This window comes from Monodon monoceros, unplaced genomic scaffold, assembly GCF_005190385.1.
Source record: "Monodon monoceros isolate NGI ecotype Baffin Bay Population unplaced genomic scaffold, NGI_Narwhal_1 Super_Scaffold_5, whole genome shotgun sequence".
In the NCBI taxonomy this organism is placed as follows: domain Eukaryota; kingdom Metazoa; phylum Chordata; class Mammalia; order Artiodactyla; family Monodontidae; genus Monodon; species Monodon monoceros.
In genome coordinates this window covers 100,409,089-100,426,553 of record NW_021703782.1, presented here as the reverse complement: position 1 = coordinate 100,426,553, position 17,465 = coordinate 100,409,089, and the positions used below count along the sequence as shown (strand labels likewise).

General features: G+C 57.8%; 1 protein-coding gene across 9 annotated transcripts in view; it reads right to left on the bottom strand.

Annotated features, from left to right (window-relative positions):
- The window catches only part of DAB2IP (DAB2 interacting protein), a 165,807-nt gene that overhangs the window by 117,940 nt on the left and 30,402 nt on the right, over positions 1-17,465 (bottom strand). For 6 of the 9 annotated variants that reach the window (XM_029201675.1, XM_029201678.1, XM_029201676.1 and 3 more), the window contains exon 1: positions 3,323-3,475. The exons of the other annotated variants lie outside the window; for them this stretch is intronic. In XM_029201675.1, coding sequence (XP_029057508.1) covers positions 3,323-3,443 — 121 coding nt within the window. In that variant the 5' untranslated portion in view covers positions 3,444-3,475. Of the gene's footprint in view, positions 1-3,322; positions 3,476-17,465 lie in introns of those variants that run through there. 9 annotated transcript variants of the gene reach the window in all.

Sequence of the window (17,465 nt, the reverse complement as noted above, 5' to 3'; positions counted from 1 at the left end):
CTAGGCAATTCATCCCCATGTGCCCCTATGCCCAGCACATAGTAGGTGCTCAAGACGTGTTTGCTAGTTGAATGAATGGGTGGACTTTATCCAGGGCAAGAAGAAAAGTTGTATTTCCTCAGCAGCCCTGGGGGTACAGGTAGGTCAGACAGACAGACAAAGCTTTTCTTGACCTTGGTGGGGGTAGGTGGGGAGGTACCCTGGCTGGTGAGGAACCCCTCGAATTCATGGGCCACGCCCAGCCTTCAAGCGGACCCAGGGGCACAAGGCGCGACACAAAATGGTCAGGTGACGCTTGCCATGCAAACATCACTGTTCCCACCCTGGCTCTGGCCATCGTCAAACTTCGTGCCCCCCTCTACCAACAACAGATTCGCTCTGCCCGTTCTTCAGATGGAGAACTCAGGGCGCAGAGAAGGGAAGAGGCTTGCTTACTGCCCTGCTTTGGTCACACCTGGGGGACGGCAGACACTGTCCCTCACTGGCGGCCCCACCAGGGACAGTCTTAGTCTCGAGTTTGCAGCGAGCGCCCTCCCACCACTCCAGAGGGACAGTAGGGGCGGTGGGCAGGGAGCTTCCTCAGAGGTGGCAGTCTGGTCACAACCCTCTCCCTGGCTGGGCCAGCTGCGCGTCCCCACCACCAGCCAATTCTTCCCTGCACTTTCCTGTTTCTGAACAAACACGCCTGCGTTCTCGGTCATTGTCCTTCCTTGCTTGTGGCAGAGGCCAGAATGGGTGTGGAGCAAGGGCCCAATCAGGGCTGGGATGCTGGGTACCACCACCTCCTTGGGGATCTGATGGTGTCACCCTCATGGGACCAAGCCCATGGGAGACTGAGGCGTGAGGTCAGAAAGGACGAGCTCAAGGCCTCGGGGTGGCTCCCCCAGCATGAGTTACCACCTGGGGGGCGGGGGTGTGCTGCCCTCAGGAGGAGGGGCAGCCCTGGAGGCAGAGTCAGGGATCTGGGAGTTTAGTGGAGGAAGGTCAGTGATGCTCTAGCTGCCCCCAACCCGGGTACCTCCACCTCTCACCCTGCCAGGCAGCTCCCAGCCCCCACCCATGACTCCCCATCACTCAAGGGCCTTTATCAGGCCCAAACTACTGCTCCCCGCTATTCCCCTCCACCAACCCAGGCCCTCTGCTACCCCGGGATGAACTCTGCCCACACACCCAAGAGGTTTTCCAACTCCCTGTCTTTGCACAGCTGCTGCTCTGTCCAGAGTAAGGACATCCATAGCTCACACTCAACTGTGGCCCAAGTCCCAGGCAGCGCGGGCTTGCACCTTTCCATGCCTTTGCTCTCAGTCTTTAAACAACCCTGCCATCACCACCCCCATTTACCAGACAAGGCCACTGAGGCTTGGAGAGGTAACTGGCCAAAGGATTCCTTTGTGCAGAGTGGGGGCTTGAACTCAGATTTGATTCAACCACTCCCTCTGCCAAAGGAAACTCTACCCATCTGGTGAGCCCAGTCCAAATGTCACCTACTCTGTGCCGCTCTCCCTGATTTCCCCAGATGTAACTTCTGTTCAGGGACAGTCTCCTCCCCCCTCCCTGCAGGCTGGGTGCTCCATTGAGGCTGGGACACAAAGCAGTGACTCCTGCACAGGCGAGCCTGGGAGCTGGGGCTCAGGCGATGGCCAGACATGTATTGATTGTCTCTGGCCCAGTCAGCTGAGCAGGAGGGGGACTTCGGGTCCTCTCTGTGCCTGCAGGGATGGAGCTGCGCTGAGGTGAAGAGTGAAGGGAAGGTCACACAGGGCATCGAGCAGGGGTGGGGTGAGTACAGGAGGACTCATGGTGACCTGAGCTTAACTGGCCATCTGTACAGCTCCCATTTCTCACAACCTGAACCCATTTCCTCACGGAATCTTCCATGTATCAATACTACTAGCCCCCTTTTACAAGTCTCAAGAAACTGAGACTCAGAAAAGGGAAAAGACTTGCCCAAAGTCACAGTGCTTGAGCCCAGATCTCTGATCGCCCAGGCCAAGCCTGGAGGGAGGCAGTAGCCAGAGGCCTTTTCAAGGAAGGCAAGCGGGAGGAGATCATAGGCCTTGGGAGACCCTTAAAGACTGAACTCCCAGCACACACATGTGTGCATTCCCAACCTCAGCTTGAACTCTCCCACGAACAGGGAACTCACTACTTCAGGAACTCACCACTTCCTGAGGAAGCCCTGTACATTGTTGTTCAGCCCTGACTGTGGGAAAAGTCTTCCCCATTCTGGGAGAAGCAAATGAACGTATACTGCCTGCCTGCCTCACTTATCCTCATACTGACGAGAAAACTGAGGTTCAGGGGCAACTACAGGGTCCAGGCCACACAACCAGTGCCCGGAGGGGTGAGTATTTGACCAGATTCCAAGCACAGATTTGCTCAAACCCCTCTGGGTCAGGCTGGGCACCGGGCCAGCCTTCCAGATTCCGAAGATAACCTGATGGTGTAAACTCAGCCCAGGTGCCCACTAGGTACTCCCAAGCCCCCTCCTCCCTCCCACCCACGGGCGCGTCAGTGGGCCTGAGCCTTTGCCAGGGACTCCAGCCTCCCCAGGGCCCCTTCGAAGCCCTCCTCCTTCCAGGGGGCCTCCCCCCACCTCCTACCCAGCCATGGAAGGAAGTCCCGGCCCCCACCCAGCCCCCTGGATCACACGCCTTTCCAGCTGTGGATCCTGTTACTGGAAAAAGAAAATGCTGCTTGCACCTCCCCCTCCGGGTCCTGCCTCCTGGCCTTGAAAAGAGAGAAACTCATTTCAAAGGAGGTGGCGCCCACCCACTCAGAGACGTCCTGGACAGATGTTACCCGCCACCACTCCGGTGGAGCCAAGGACCCCTGGGATAGGACCCCCTGAGGTCCACCCACGTGCCCCTCCACCCAAGAGGCGGGGGAGTCCACTTAAGTCCCAGAGGAGCGAAGAGGGAGTTGGGGGGAGGTAAGCTGAGCGGCCAGGGCAGCGCAGGCACGGGGAGGAAAGCCAGGTCGCTCGGGATGATGATGCCCCCGCTGCTGAGTAAACTGAGGCACGGTGGTCAAAAGTGAGAGGGGGAAGAAAGAAGCTGAACTGCGATCTCCCCTTTGCCTGCCCTTGGCAAGAGGAGACACCGGAGCCTCAGTTTCCCCACCAGGGTGGAGGTTGAGGAGAAGCTGGGGGAGTGGGAAACAAGCAGACACAGTTCCGGGCAACCAGAAGGGGCGGCTGAGAGGGTCCGGGGTAAATAGACAGCAGGAGGACCCAGGGTCGCGGGCATCCCGGGGCATCAGGCGGTGATCCGGCGCTAGGGAGGGCCTGGGGTCAGGGGTCAGGGGTCGGGGTGGCGCCTACCCCTGGCGGGCCGGGTCCGGCTGCGGGAGCGGCTCCTCTGTCGCTGCAGCCGGGGCCGCCTCAGCAGCCGGTAGTAGTAGGAGGGCCTCCCGGTGCTCTTCCTGGCGCCGCCCGCGGACATGCTGCCGCCCGCCGGGCACCGGGCCGGGCCTGGGCGCGCTCACACGGGCCCCATCGCCCGCTCCGGCCGGCCCGGCGGGCGTCCTCGCGTTCTCCCGCGTGCCGCTGCGGCCGCCGCCGAGGCCGAGGCTGCCCCACAAAGTCGCGCAAACTCCTCCTCCTCCTCCCGCCCTCCCCGGAGCAGCCGGCCCCGCCGCGGGGGCCGGGGACCGGGAGGCCGGACTGGCACGGGCCCGGAAAGTCAGTGCGGGAGAAATCCCGGCCTGGAGTCGGCCAGGCCAGGCGGGCCGGAGTGCCTGGGACCCCAGGCAGGTCCCCAGGACGGCCACCGCCCTCCCCCCGCGCCTGAGAGCCCGAGCTCCGGGCGCACGCGGCGTCCCACCCCGCCGGCGGGTATAGACAGTGCACACCCGCGTGTGGGCGCTCCCTGGCACTGGGCAGGGCGCAGGCAAGGCGACCAGGAGGGCACCGTGCTTCCGAACCGGGAACCCTCGATTAGGGTCCGAATGAGGCCGGTGCCAAGGGCCGGTTTCCGCCCCAAGCTCACTGGGCTGCGTGTCGATCCGCAAACACACCGTCCAGCACGCCCCCCGCCCCGCCAGGTAGAAAGACTTCTCTTTCACGCAGGATACTCGCCTGTTCTTTAAAAAATCGTCCCGTTTGATACGCATGTTACTTTTATAATATTTACAATTAGGGTGTATATTTCAAGCACAGAAAAAGTAGAGAGAACATAGTGAACACCTATGTATCCCTCGGGTCTTCGCCAATTCAGAACTTTTTGCCCTTTTTATCTAAACCCTCCTCCAAATGAAACACCTCAGATGCTGTGAGGTCTCCCTCCCGCTGGGCATTTACAGCAGTTCTAGAAGGGCTGCGGGCAGGGCAGTACTCTCCCCACTGTAGGGAGAGGAAACCGAGGCTAGAGAAGGGAGGGTGCCAGCTCCCTCTATTGCGTCCTGCTGAAAGCTTTCTCCGAGTCACGCACCCCCCCCCCTCCCCAGCTCAAGAACCATCCGTGGCTCCCAGAGTCCAAAAGCCCCAAGTCCAGAGAATCTTCTTTGGTATTTTAGTCTCCAGCGATGTATCGTCAATCAAACTACCTCCCAGCCTCACCTCCACTCCCCCGCCCCCCCTACTTCTCACTCCTCTTTACTCTACTCCCAGCAGGGACTGGCCTCCTACTGACTTTTCTCTGCCTGGCCAAAGCCTGTTGCTCTAGAGCCCACCTCCTCCAGCCTTCCCTGACCACCCTGGCCATTGGCTGCGGTATCTCTCTCTACCCGCCAGCCTCTGCAGCGGCATTTATTTTTTAAATTATTCTGACAACCACCTGCCTCAGTTCCAGCCCTTCAAGTACAGAAGGGGAAACTGAGGCCCTGCCAGGAGGTCTGACTTGCCTCAGCGGCAGAGGCAAAGGGTCTTAGCCAGGGCTCTGACAAGTAGTCTTAAGGATGTGTTGGTGGGAGAGTCACGTGTGGGTCCTGAGGGAGTCTGGATGTCCTCCTCCAGCACAGCTGAAAAGGTGCGGCCCTGGAGGGGGCGGGGCAGTCGGCAAGAATCCAGACCAGGTTTTGCACCTCACAAAGGGGACCCCCTCCCTTGCTCCCTCAGCCAGAGGGGAGGGCCCCCAGGTCAGAAGCCTGGATCACAGCTGGAAGCCAGGCGCCTTCCCAGGACTAGGGGGGAGGGGCAGGAGGGGTATTGCTCCTCCAAACCCAGTCTGGGTTGTCAGAAGCTATCAACTCCCTTTGCCCCTCTCCCCAGACCTCTGGCCAATCCCTGGGGAAGATGGAAAACCACAGGGCCTGCAAGGACCCCATTAGCCTCCTTTGGGTTAAGCATTGCTCTAGCTCATTTTCAGTAGCAGACATCACCAGGAGCCTCTTTTACAAGTGCAGAGGCCCCTGGGAAAAGTAGTACCCAATTCCTCCATCCAGAGGCAAGCTGTGGGCCCTCTTAGCGAGCCTCCTCCAGAACACAGGAACCCAGTTCAGAGCCTCCCAGTTCAGCTGGGGCTCCCGCAGCCACCTACCCACACCTTGGCACTTCCAGAAAGAATAACCTCCAAAGCCAGGCCCACTAGTTTTGGGGGGGAGGAGGACTCCCAGGAAGTCCAGCTCAGGGTGGGGACACGAATCCTGTACCCAGGGCCTGGACTTCACCTGGCCCAGTTTCCTCCCCAAAGCAGGAACTCCCTGATTGGCCAGGTCCTAGCCTTCCATGAAGGAGACGAGACACTGATCAAGTGATCCAGCTGATTAAGACTGGGACAAGTGGCCTTAGCCTGAGGCCCCCAACTAGCAGATTTAGGTGAGTGTGTGTGGAGGGAAGGGAAAGCAGCCAGGACCTCAGCATCTCACCTGTAAACACAGTTGGGTTCCAGAGGTCTGGCATAGACTCTGCTTATGCTTGGGATTCTCAAGTCGTTCTCTGTGCCTCAGTTTCCCCGCCTACAAGGAGAAGTTACAGACTCCCTAACCTATCTGCCTTGTGGAGGGAGGGTCAGCTAATGAAGAGGAAGAAGCTTTTGCATTTCTGGCCTTCGAATGGGGTGGGCATTGCCAATCACCCAAGCTGAACATCTCCACGGTACCAGCTGGAGGACTGAGTAGGAAAGGGACAGGGTGGGAGGTAGGAGAGGAGGTCCAGGACCCCTGGGATGGGCAGGCAGACAAAGGCTGCTCCCTGCACACCCAGCAGAGCATCTGGAATCAATCCCGCTGTGGAGCAAGCCACCCACCTCCTCCCGCTGCCCCTGTGGCCTCCTCCCTTCAAACAGAAGCAGCCTCCCTTCTGGAGACTGCCTAGGCTGGAGGAGGGGCACCTGAAAATGTCCCCCACCCCACCCCGACCACTTCCTGCAACAGACCCCTTCAAGGGCCAGGCCCTGCTGACCTGTGAACCCCGGGCCCTGCAGGGAGGGTAGTCCCATCAGTGGTCTTGTTCTCCCACCTCAGTTTTGCCTCCAGAGGGTCTCCTGAATAGGCCCAGCTCCCACCTCCCCTACCTCCATACCCCTCAGCCTCCAAATGGCCCCAGCTCATTAAACATGCGTATTTCTGGGGTTCCTCCAAGACTCTTGATTCGGTGGGTCTGGATGGGGCCTGGAAATATGCCTGTTTAGCAAGTACCAGGCAGGGGGCTGGGGACTAGCTAAATCAGATCCCACCCGACCCCACCACCACCTTCCGTGTCCCTCAAAAGCCCCCAAAGGTGAACTCCCAGAGTACCGAAAAGGACCAAACTCTGTCACAAGGCAGCCAGCCCACTCCATGCACCCTGATCTATCTGCTCTCAGCCCCCTAAGGCTCCAGCCTCTGCCCTGATGGCCAGATGGCTGCCATGACGCTTTTCCTCTGCACCCACCTGGCGAACTCCTTACCCCTCAGGACCCAGCTCAAACATCACCTCTTTAAAGAAGCCTCAGCCCCCAACAGAGACACCCCCCATCCCCGCCACACACGACCAGTTAGATTTGAACAATGAGGACACAGGAGAAGACCAGAGAGGGATGGACCCAAAGAATTTCCCTGCAGGCAGAGGACCATTGGCATCGAGGTCTGGAGGAGAATTACACCCTGTTGGGCTGGAAGTCCAGGTAAACCGGAGGCCAGGCCAGGGCTGGGTCAGGAGGGGTCAGATGCAGGGAGGGGACCAGCCCAGTGCAGTCTCACATCTGTTAGGTTTACAGTCAGTGAGGAAGGAGCAAAAAAAGCATATAGTCAGAATTACCCTTGAAAAGCCATAAATTGTCCATCCAGGACAGTGTTTCCTCCAGTGTAAAGTCAGATCACCCATTTCTTCAGCTTCGGGCAAAGCAGAAGGGCCTGACCTTTCCAGAAGGGCCATTTTTGTGCAGGAGGAAAACAACAGCAATAATGAACATTATCTAACACATGACTCCACTCAGGGAGGAGAGATGCTCACGCCTGGAGGGGACCACAGAGTCCAAGACCTCTAACATAGGAAGGTTACAAGTTTGGCCTCGAAAAGGCTGTCAGAGGGTGAAGTTTGGATTTAATAGCAATCAACTGTATTCAGGATTTACCATCTGCATTATCTATGCACATTATCTCATTTAACGTATGAGGCAGATGGTCACCACCTTCATTTTACAGAAAATATTGGGGGCACAGAGAGGGTAAGTAATTTCCCTAAGGTCACACCGCTTGCACTAGGAGTCAGGATTTGAACTCAGGCAGGCTGGAAAGAGCAAAGGTCTTAAGACTGAGCAGGACTTAATGCAGAGATGGAGGAGGGGCAACAGCCTGGAACTTCCCTTAAAAGCCAGCTTTGACAAGGAACAGGAGGAGGCGAGAAGGGATGGAGTCCTGACAGGGGAAACACCGGAGCCCACCAGGCTCCACACAATGGGTGTCTGGAGGGCTCAGACCTGTCAGGTTTCCTGTCGGGACGAGGCTGGGCAGTGGCGACCAGGGGAAGTCCCCAGCTAGGCAGCCCTGCACACATCCGCCTCCCAGGCTGGTCTCAAGCTTTGAGTCGCTGGAGCCCTGGGCAGGGTGTGGGTGGGAGTGCTGCGGGACATTCACGGTTAAGGTCATGGGCCTCTGCCATGGGAGGTGGCCTGTCTGGCAGGCAATGACGGCTTCCTGTGTCCACTGTTCGTCCTGGAATGAGGTTGGACCACGTATAGGACCTTCATTCAGATGGGGCGGGCTGGAGTGGGGGATCTCCGACATGGCGGAAGGTGGAGACAAGCCCAAGAGGTCAAGCTCGAGTGCTCGAGGCCCAACTAGGTGTCCACCACCTCCACCAGCCCCTGGACTTCCTAAAGCCATCAACAAATTTAATGACATCCTTCACAGAAAATGGCCCACTCAGGGCGGCGATGATCCCGGGCTTAGAGGGCCCTGCCCCTCTTAACACAGGCAGAGCTAGGGAAGCAATCAAGCGTGGACATTGGAACACACACAGACAGAGCCTCGGGGAATGTGAGTGTTTTTTTGAAATCAAGTCACCCGAAACTGGGCTAAGGGTGAACCCTCGGGAGAGGCAGGGCTCTAATAGGGTGGAAGGCCAGTGGGTGGGGTCATTGTTTCTTTGGGCACTGCGTAACTCAAAGAAAGCCCTTGCCATCTCTGGGCCTGAGGTTTCACATGTTAAATAAAGACGAGTTATCTCTGCCCAACTCACCTCCATGGATCCCATCAGGATCTAGAAACTTCCTCCAGTCCCAAACCACCACCTCCTGCCCTCCAGAAGCCCAGAGAAGAGGATATATCTCCCTCATACATGACAACAGCCCGTCGTTAAAATCCTGGAAGGTCAGGTTTAGAAGGAAACTTCAGAGCAGGTGATGGAAGCTGGGGCCCTATAGGACAGCCACTTGGCCAGAGGAGCCTGCCTAATTCATCGCAAGCCGGGATCTGGCATCAATTCTCCAAACATGGAGGGTCTGATTGCCCCTCCCACCCCAGCAGTCAGGGTGGAGCGACAACACTCCCCGCAGATGGGGCAGTGAGGCCATGGGAGGGAGGGACTCCACCGAGGTCACACATGAGAGTTGGGGGTCAGTCCACCTCGGGACTTAAAGAGATTCCAAGACCCCCTTTCCCTCTCAGTTACCTGGACCACCCCTCCCAGATGCCTGATGCGTTCTGGCCACAGGTGCCCAGCCTTCCACTCCCACTGCTCCAAAGCTCAGGGCTCCAATCCTGTGGCTGGGAGAGGCAGGGATCCACTCTCCAGGCTGAGCCCCAGACCCCGCTTTTTACCCCCACCCTAGCAGCCGGCATTTCAGCCCAGATGGCCTGGCCTGGAGCGACTCTCTCTGCGTACTTCCTCTCCTGCCCTGACCCAGAAACGCTGCCAAGCTCCAGGTGGGCCCACAGCTCCTCTTTCTCCCAGCCCAGCCTGGGGCCGAGGCTCCAGGTCTCTAGCCTCCTTCCTCCCCTTCCAGCTGATGGGGCCAGACAGCTCCACACCCACTGGGCGACAGGAGGGGGTGGCATATGGTCCCAGGGTGAGGTCAGAGAGCCCCCTCCCTTCCCAGGCAGACCTTCCTGGTCATCTGTGAACCACTTCGTGGTTGGCACTGGCCTGGGTTCTGGGGGGAGGGGTCTCGCTCCACCCCTACAGATTCCACTGAAGAGGACAGATGAACCAGCCCAGTAGCCAGCTCCTAGGAAGCTTCCATCTTGGCAGGGAGCTGAAAGAGTATGGGATTTGGAGTGAGGAATCAGCACTTCTTGGCTGCGTGACCTCAGCTTACTACCTTTACCTCTCTGTGCCTCTTGTTTCCTCAACTATGGAGTGGGCATGATGATACTTACACTTTGTAAGGTTGTGGAAGGTCAGATAGCATAGTGAGTCAAAGCCCTGTGGACAAACTGGCTCACATCTGCCCCCTCCAGCCTATTTATTTCCTCACGAACCTGTGGGCTCCTTGAGAGCAGAACAGCCAGAGCTGGTCAGCACAGTTACTGGCCCAGAGCAGGCTCTCAGTAAGACTAACTGGGAGAGATAGTGGCAGTGTTTGGGAAAAGTGGCTGAGTCCATCTGATCTGGAGTCAGCACTGAGGGAATTTGGAAGAGGGAGAAATCCTGGAAGACTGCCTGGAGGAAGAGTCATTGGTACTGAGCTAGAAGGCTAAGTAGGAGTTGACTGAGTAGAGAGCAGAGGAGAAACAGGCAGCATGAGCAAAGACCCAAAGATGGAAACCAGCAAGGCATATACTGGGGGCAGCATATAGAACTGTGAGGCTGGAACAGAGGATGAGGAGAGGGACTGGGGAGCAGGCTATATGGGGTATGTAAGGGTGAGATCAGGGAGAAGAGATGGGGAGATAGATCCAAGTAGGGGTGAGGCCCAGACAGCCCCTCCAAAGGGGAGAAGTAAAGTGGTAATGAGGGAACCATGGCCAAGGAGGCAGAGGATCAGGGCTCCAGGCCTAGCTCTGCTGCTGTGTGGCTGCGTGACTTTGAATAAGTCACAGCCCTCTCTGATCCTCACTCTGCAACTGAAAGGAGAGGCTGGCTCCATGAGGCAGGCCTGCAGGGGTGGGGCTAGGCTAGATGCCCATGAACTACAGTGAGAGCATTCAGAGTTTCCTAGCAGGTTTCTTGAGGAACCACTGGCTAAGATGGTTATGGATGAGACTGGATACCCTTCTAATCCTTGAAGGTGACACACATGGCCCCACCTCAGGGCCTTTGCATATTCTGTTCTTCTACCTCACACACTTACCCCAGACCTTCAGATGTCAGCTCCTTCCTTCCATTCAGGCCTCAGCTCAAATATCACATCCTCTGAGGCCTCCCTGGCCACCTTATCTCACGTACCTCTGCCCCAATCCCCACACCCTATCCCACTGCCTTGTTTTATTTTCTTCTACTTATCGCTTCCTGAAACTATCTTATCTGTGCATTCTGCTGTTCACTAATTGTCTTCCCCCAAACTTTAATGAGGGCAGGGGCCTCGTTAGTCCTGTCCCAGGCACGTCCCTAGTGTGCACAGCAGCGCTCAATAAACATTTGATGAATGAGGTGAATGAAGGGAGCTGGGCTCAAAGCCCCCCTTCTTTTTTTTTTTTTTTTTTTGGCGGTACGCGGGCCTCTCACTGTTGCGGCCTCTCCCGTTGCGGAGCACAGGCTCCGGACGCGCAGGCTCAGCGGCCATGGCTCACGGGCCCAGCCGCTCCGCGGCATGTGGGATCTTCCCGGACCGGGGCACGAACCCATGTACCCTGCATCGGCAGGCGTACTCTGCACCACTGTGCCACCAGGGAAGCCCCCTCCCCTTCTTTTTTAAAGAAGGAAACCAGGAGCAAGGGACTTCACCTCTCTGGGCCTGGGTTTCCTGCATGTGACATGTGGACAACGAGCTACAGTTTACTTTCAAGCAGCAGCCTGGGGCTGGTCGGGAGGTCAGGATGTAAGTCCTGACTCTATGCAAGAGCTGGCGCAGAAGAAATGAATGGATGAATAAATGCCTTTGCTTTGCTGTGTGCCTTTGAGCAAGTCCCCTCCTGTTCACAGGCCCAGCTTCCCCTCCTAGAAAATGGAGTTGCCTGGGTGGTCTTTCAGGACCCCTGGGCACTGACACTCAGAGCTTCTGTGCCCAGTCTGGAACACACATGGGAGCCACAGCAGGTGTTAGAGGAGGGGCAGGCTATGCCAGTGCCATGGTTCTCGCACTTACTGGCTTTCCCTGGAGATCCCACCCAGCGCGTAGCTGGCATCCTGAGGCTGTGTAGATGAGAATTAAATGTAGCTTCTGCAACCTGTCACCCCTCAACTCCCCTGGAGAGTGAGAACAATGCCAGCCCTGCCCCCACCCTAGGAACACCATTTTGTCTGGAAATTCCACCACGGGGGAGGCGGAAGGGCTGGGGCCCTAGAATTTTTGTGCCTGCTCAAACAGGAAGTAGCTGAAAGTTTGGGGCCAAGGAAAACAAGTTCAAGGTCATCCTGGAAATCAGCCCCTGTTCCCCCTATGGTTAGGGACTTGCCCCTTTCCCCAGGTGGGGCTCTCCTGGTAATTAATGATTAGCAAAGTGTGGAGCGGGGATGGTCCAGGACCACAGGCAAAGGCCTAAGAGAAGGCGAAATTCATCCAGCCTCAACTGGCATACCCTGGATGACAGGGAGCTCACTACTGAACTGGCCCCCTGTCCTCAGAAAGTCTGAAAGTGAAGATGTCTTCCCACAACTAGGACTTGCAGGAGACCTTTAGGGATCTAGTGGTCATCCTACTGTCTACTCATGGCTCAGAGGGCTTGTGACTTGCCCAGGGTAACCCAGACACCCCCAGCTACTCCCTCAGTTTCCAGCAGCAAATGAAGCTGTTACAGGCACAAGTAAGGAGGAGCCAGCAGGAGAGCTGGCACCAGAGTCTGGGCTTCAGCCCCACCCCACATCCCTGCTGGCTAAAATGCCAGGGCTTGGGGGGGGCGGTGACCTCTGGCTGGCCTTTATTAGAAAGCCCAGAGGACATGGGAAGGGGCCCTGAGTTGATCTCGGTCCCACTGAGGGCCCTAGGGAAGCAGCCTGGGTTACAGAGTCCTTAACACAGCCCCTCCGACACCTCGGCCTTCTCTTGCCCTGTAGCCCCTGCCCCAGGAAACTGCAAGGCAGCTTCAGAATTTTCTGGGCCTGCTCTCTCTGACTTCATGTTTCTTGTGTCCTCCTGGTGCCCCCTCTCTCGTACCCACCCCCTTACACGGCCTCCTGTGCATGTACAGACCTGCCTTCCCACTCAAGCCCTTTGGTGGGCTCCTTCCACGCCCTACCGGGCCAGGCCCACAGAGCAGCCTGGAGCCCTGGGGAGATGCTGGCCGGTGCTGCCCCCTGCCGGTCTGCAGAGCCCTGGGAAAAAGCCTTCTTGGCCCTGGCAGGGCGGACCATGAGGAGGCTCAGCCTAGGACTCCCAGGGCTCTGGGGATGTGCCCCCCCCGAGGACCCCAGAGTGGCCTGGCACAGGGTCCCAGTCTGCTGAGTGACTTAGACAAGACTTGCCACCCCCTCTCTGCCCTGTTCCCAGCGGTGCAAAGAGGGTGGAGCAGAACCTCAGTTCTCAGACTTCAAGCCACTTCAGTCCCCTGGGGAGCATGTTAAAATGCAGATGCCCAGGCCCACCAGGGAGAGTCTGTTTAGCTGGCCTGGGAAGAACCCAGGAATCTGCATTTTAACCAGCAGTGGTTGGACCCACACTGGCCTACATACTGCTCTCTCTCAGGGCCCCCGGCTCTACATGGAGGCTTCTGGCAGTCTAGCCCCTGACAGGGTTACCAGCCTTTTACAACTGCAGCCTCTTGCCTTTCTCAGCACCTGTGTGTGGCAAGCAGGCAGGGGTTCCCAGTCTCACAGTACAGATGGGCAAACTGAGGCTCAGAAAAGAGGCTAGTTTGGTCCTGTCCCATGATGAAACTCCCCGCTTCCACCTCCCTCTCTGGGCCCCCCAAACGCGGTCTAGATTCTGGGGCCCAGAAGGTCAGTTCAGGCCAGGCAGCAGCCCTGACTGGCCCCCTTTGTCCTGGTCTCTGTGCCCTCTGACCTCGCCGGGTCCTGGGCTGATTAAAATATCCCCTTACAGCCCCGATAGGCCTGGTGTCTTCTTACAGGCTGGAAGGGACGCAGTCCCATCGGAGGCATCACTGCCAGTTTGGCCGTCCTCAGGAGCTGGATACTGCCGGCATAATGAGATCAGAGAGCCTTCGCCCAAAGTGTCTGCAAAGACCGGCCTGGAGAAACCGAGGCCCAGAGAGGGGAGAGCCTTGCCTAAGGTCACACAGGACACAGTTATTAGCCCCATTATAGTCACTTACTCTCTGCTGGGCCAGGCTTTATCCCAATCCTAAGAGGTGGACGTGGTTACTCTCCCATTTTACAGGCACAGAAAACTGCCAGGACTCGATCTCATGCAGCTTGGCCCTTGAGGATGACCCTGTGCTGTCACAAATGGTCTCCCCTTACCTGTCCTCAGGTAATTCACCTGCTAGCCCCTTTTCAGACACCAAGGAGACAGAGCCATTTGTAAAAAAGGTGACCTGTAGCAGTAAGGCCAGGGCCTTGGCTTCCAGTCCCAGCGGGCGGTGGGGGGGGGGGGCGTGGTCAGTGGGTGCTGCCCCAGGCCCCTCCCCGACCTCACCTCTCAGCACTCCCTACACTTACCCCTCCTCAGCCACACGGGTGCCGGCCTCCCACCACTTCTCTCCTTCGTGGCTTTGCTCCTACCGTTCCCACTCCCAGGACACAGGACATGGGGCAGGCTTCCCTGGCTCCCAGCCCCCCTGTGAAGTGGGTTATTGCTAGCTCCAAATTCTAGCTTGAGTCTGTCCACCTCTCTCCTCTTCACCGTCACTACCTGCATCCAGGTCACTGCCACCTCTAGCTTTGGGGACTCCCACAGCCCCTAACTGGTCCCCCCCAGATCCTCTCTGGCCCTCCTGAGTCTATTTTCCACAAAGCAGCCCGAGTGAGCATTTTCAAAGCTGCCCTCTCTCCCAGCCACCTTGGCCTTCCTGGCCTTTGGACACTCTGTCTGGCTCATTCACCCCTCCCACGGCTCCCCCTTCCCCCCTGCCCCCATCGGGGCTGTCCTGAGCCACCTGGTCTACTCAGAGTGGGGACTCACTCTTCCCTTCCAGAGAATGCATCCCCCTTCCCTCTCCAAACTCGCTGCTTCCTGAGTCATTTTCTCCGGGCCCCTGCACCTTTCCTCCAGGGAGCCCATTGCATTGTGCCATGACATCTATTTTTTGATGAGTCATCTCACATCCGTCTCTCCTGGCACACTGCTCCCCCGAGGGTCAGGTCCCGTCTGCCTGGCTCACCGTCATGACCCCAGTGCCCCGGCCGGCTCTGACACATGGTCATTGTCAATCAAGGGAAGGGGGAGGGTGTCATCGGCGTTGGAGCCCCCAGACCTCTGGGCCTCAGTATACCATGACGCTCCAGGGCTCACAGCAAAATGGGGACACATGGCCTCGGGCCCCGCCCCAAACAAGTCACAGCTCAGGACTTAATTCTCCTCCCCAGTAGGTTCTGTGTTTTCATTCTGTGATTTATAGCCCATTCAATAAATTTCCCCCATTATCTTTCACGTGCAGTGTACTGCCTTTCTGCCATTTAATAATGCATTTGGCTCGCCAGGCCTCTCCCTGGAGACATCGAAGGCTTGGCTCCGATGCGGGAGCAGGCCCACAAGGCCGCCAGGGATTCCGGGGGCTCCTTTTCAGACCCAAACCTTGAGCAGGGCTAACTGGGCAGGGGCCCAACCCCTCCCCGGGCAGGGGCCCAACCCCTCCCCCCTCCCTCCTCCCCTGTGGCAGGGAAGCTTGGCAGCGAGAATGAAGGCTCAGACGTCCGGGGCCCACTGGGACCCTAGTGGCCAGTTTTAGGGCTGGGTAGGAGACTGGTGCTTCCCCCAACCAGCCTCAGTGGTTTCCAGAGGCTCCACAGCCATGATCTTAATCTCCCTCTCCGACTCCCCAGGCAAGACAGGAACCCATCAGACCCGCTTCACACATGAAGAAACTTCTCTGAAATACAGGGAGACTGCAGCCCAGCCTTGCCTACCCCACTGGGTGCTTGCCAGGTTCAGACGCGGCCAGTGGAGATTTCTGAGGGTAACCTCTGTGCTGGCGCTGTACCCAGTGCTTGACTTGCACTGTCTCACCCACAACAAAGTTTAGAAGCAGAAGGTACTATTATGCCTATCTTATGGATGGGAAATCAAGCCACAGAAAGAAGCAACTTCCCTGGGATTATTCGGGAAGAAAATGGCAGTGCCCCGGAGGAATTGCTCCTGGAGTGAGGGATGAGAAGGGTCTAGAGGCTCCAGGGAGCACACAGCTCCAGCCAGAGCTACCCACCAAAAACACAAAGCGGCAGAGAGGCAGGGAGAGCTCAGGGCCGAAAGGTCCAACAGCTCAGGGGTTGTGATTCTACCCCTGGGCGTCCTCAGCTGTGTGACTGGGGCAAAGTCCCTTAACCTCTCTGGGCCTCATCTCCCCCATCTGTAGGATATGAATACCGTCCTCCCAGGACTGTCACGGGACTTGCATGAGGCAACACGTGGGAAGGTGCCTTGTAAACTGTCTGGTCCTGGGCCACGTCACTTTTGCATGTTAGGACAGTGGCATGAGACATCATGCAAAGACCTGCAGAAAACCCTTGGGCTCCTCTAGGCAAAGTGTAACTGGCGGCTCTGAACCATGCAGGGATGTGGCCACACAACACAGGCTCCTTCTCAGGCCACAAGATGCTTACGTCACTCTGGTACCAGGCACCTCCCACCCAGACTTGGGAGAAACTGGGCGGCACTGCCCGGCTGGCTGGGGTGTGTTGGGCAGGGGGGCGCTCCAGGCTAGCCTGGGCCAGGCCTGCCCCCGCCATCCCCTTCCCCGGCCCTCAGCTACTAGGTCTGCTTTCCTCCTCCCTCTTGCTCCTGGAAGTTTCTGCTTCCACTTGAGAGTTTCCGTGGCAACCACCTCTCTTCCTTTGATTGTTTTCCTCTCCTCAGTCACTTCACCCTCTTAACAAGCAAGTTCCTCTCTTCTTTCTGCTAAAGGGAGGATCACAGTGGGTTGGGGCAGGAGGTCTGGCCAGGAGAAAGAGAGCAGAGAGGGACAGGGCTGGGAAGGGAGAGGTGACCCCTGGGGTGCAGCCAGGGCGCTGGTGCAGCCACGGTTTGCCCTCACGTGACCTCGGGGTCTGAGGCTGCCCACAGGGTCCTCCACGGGGGGCTTCTTTAAAGGTGGCTCTCCTGCTCAGAGGGCGAGCCTGGCTCTGCAGGGGAGGCTGAGGGTGCACAGTCGAGGCTTTGCAAGCTGGCTGGGCCTCAATCTGCTTCCCACTGTCTTGTCTTCAGTCACAGATGCCCCGCATTTGGACTGCCTCCACGCCCAGGCCCCACTCTGCTTCGGCGCGCCCTTTCTTTCGCGGGGCCCAGCTCCAAAGTACCCCCCCCCCCAGTAAGGCCCCGCCCTCCCAGCACCCCCAGCCCGTCAGTCAGAGCTTCTCTCCTCCGCTGTGTCCATCCTAACCCTTCTCCCAGGCAGCCTTCTGCCCTGCAAGGCAGGGCATCTAGACAGCAAAGCCAATGTCCCCCTGGCTCCATCTCCAAGCAGGTCCACAGGAGGCCGCGCTGAACCTACAGCCAGAGAGACCGGGGCTTCAGGCTGGGGTCCACCCCCAGCTAGCTACGGGCCCTTCACAAGTTTACTCCAGAACTTGATGTTCCCTGTGGTCAAACATGGATGGAATTCACTTCCTCCCAGGCCGCTGGAGGCCGAAATGAGTTTTGTGGGTCTGAAAGAGCTTGGAAAATTCTGAAGAGTTGCACCAAGTCCAGGATTATTTTTAGACACTGAATTAGTGCCGTCCAATGAATAGCCCAGAGGCCTCCTTGACCCCACGGCTCTCGCGGCTCTCCCTCTTCACCTGCCCACCTCCTGAGGCAGGTACTGCGTCCGCACCACAGTCAACGGCCAGCAGCTTCCCTGACAGACACACACACACACACACACACACACACACACACACACACACACACACA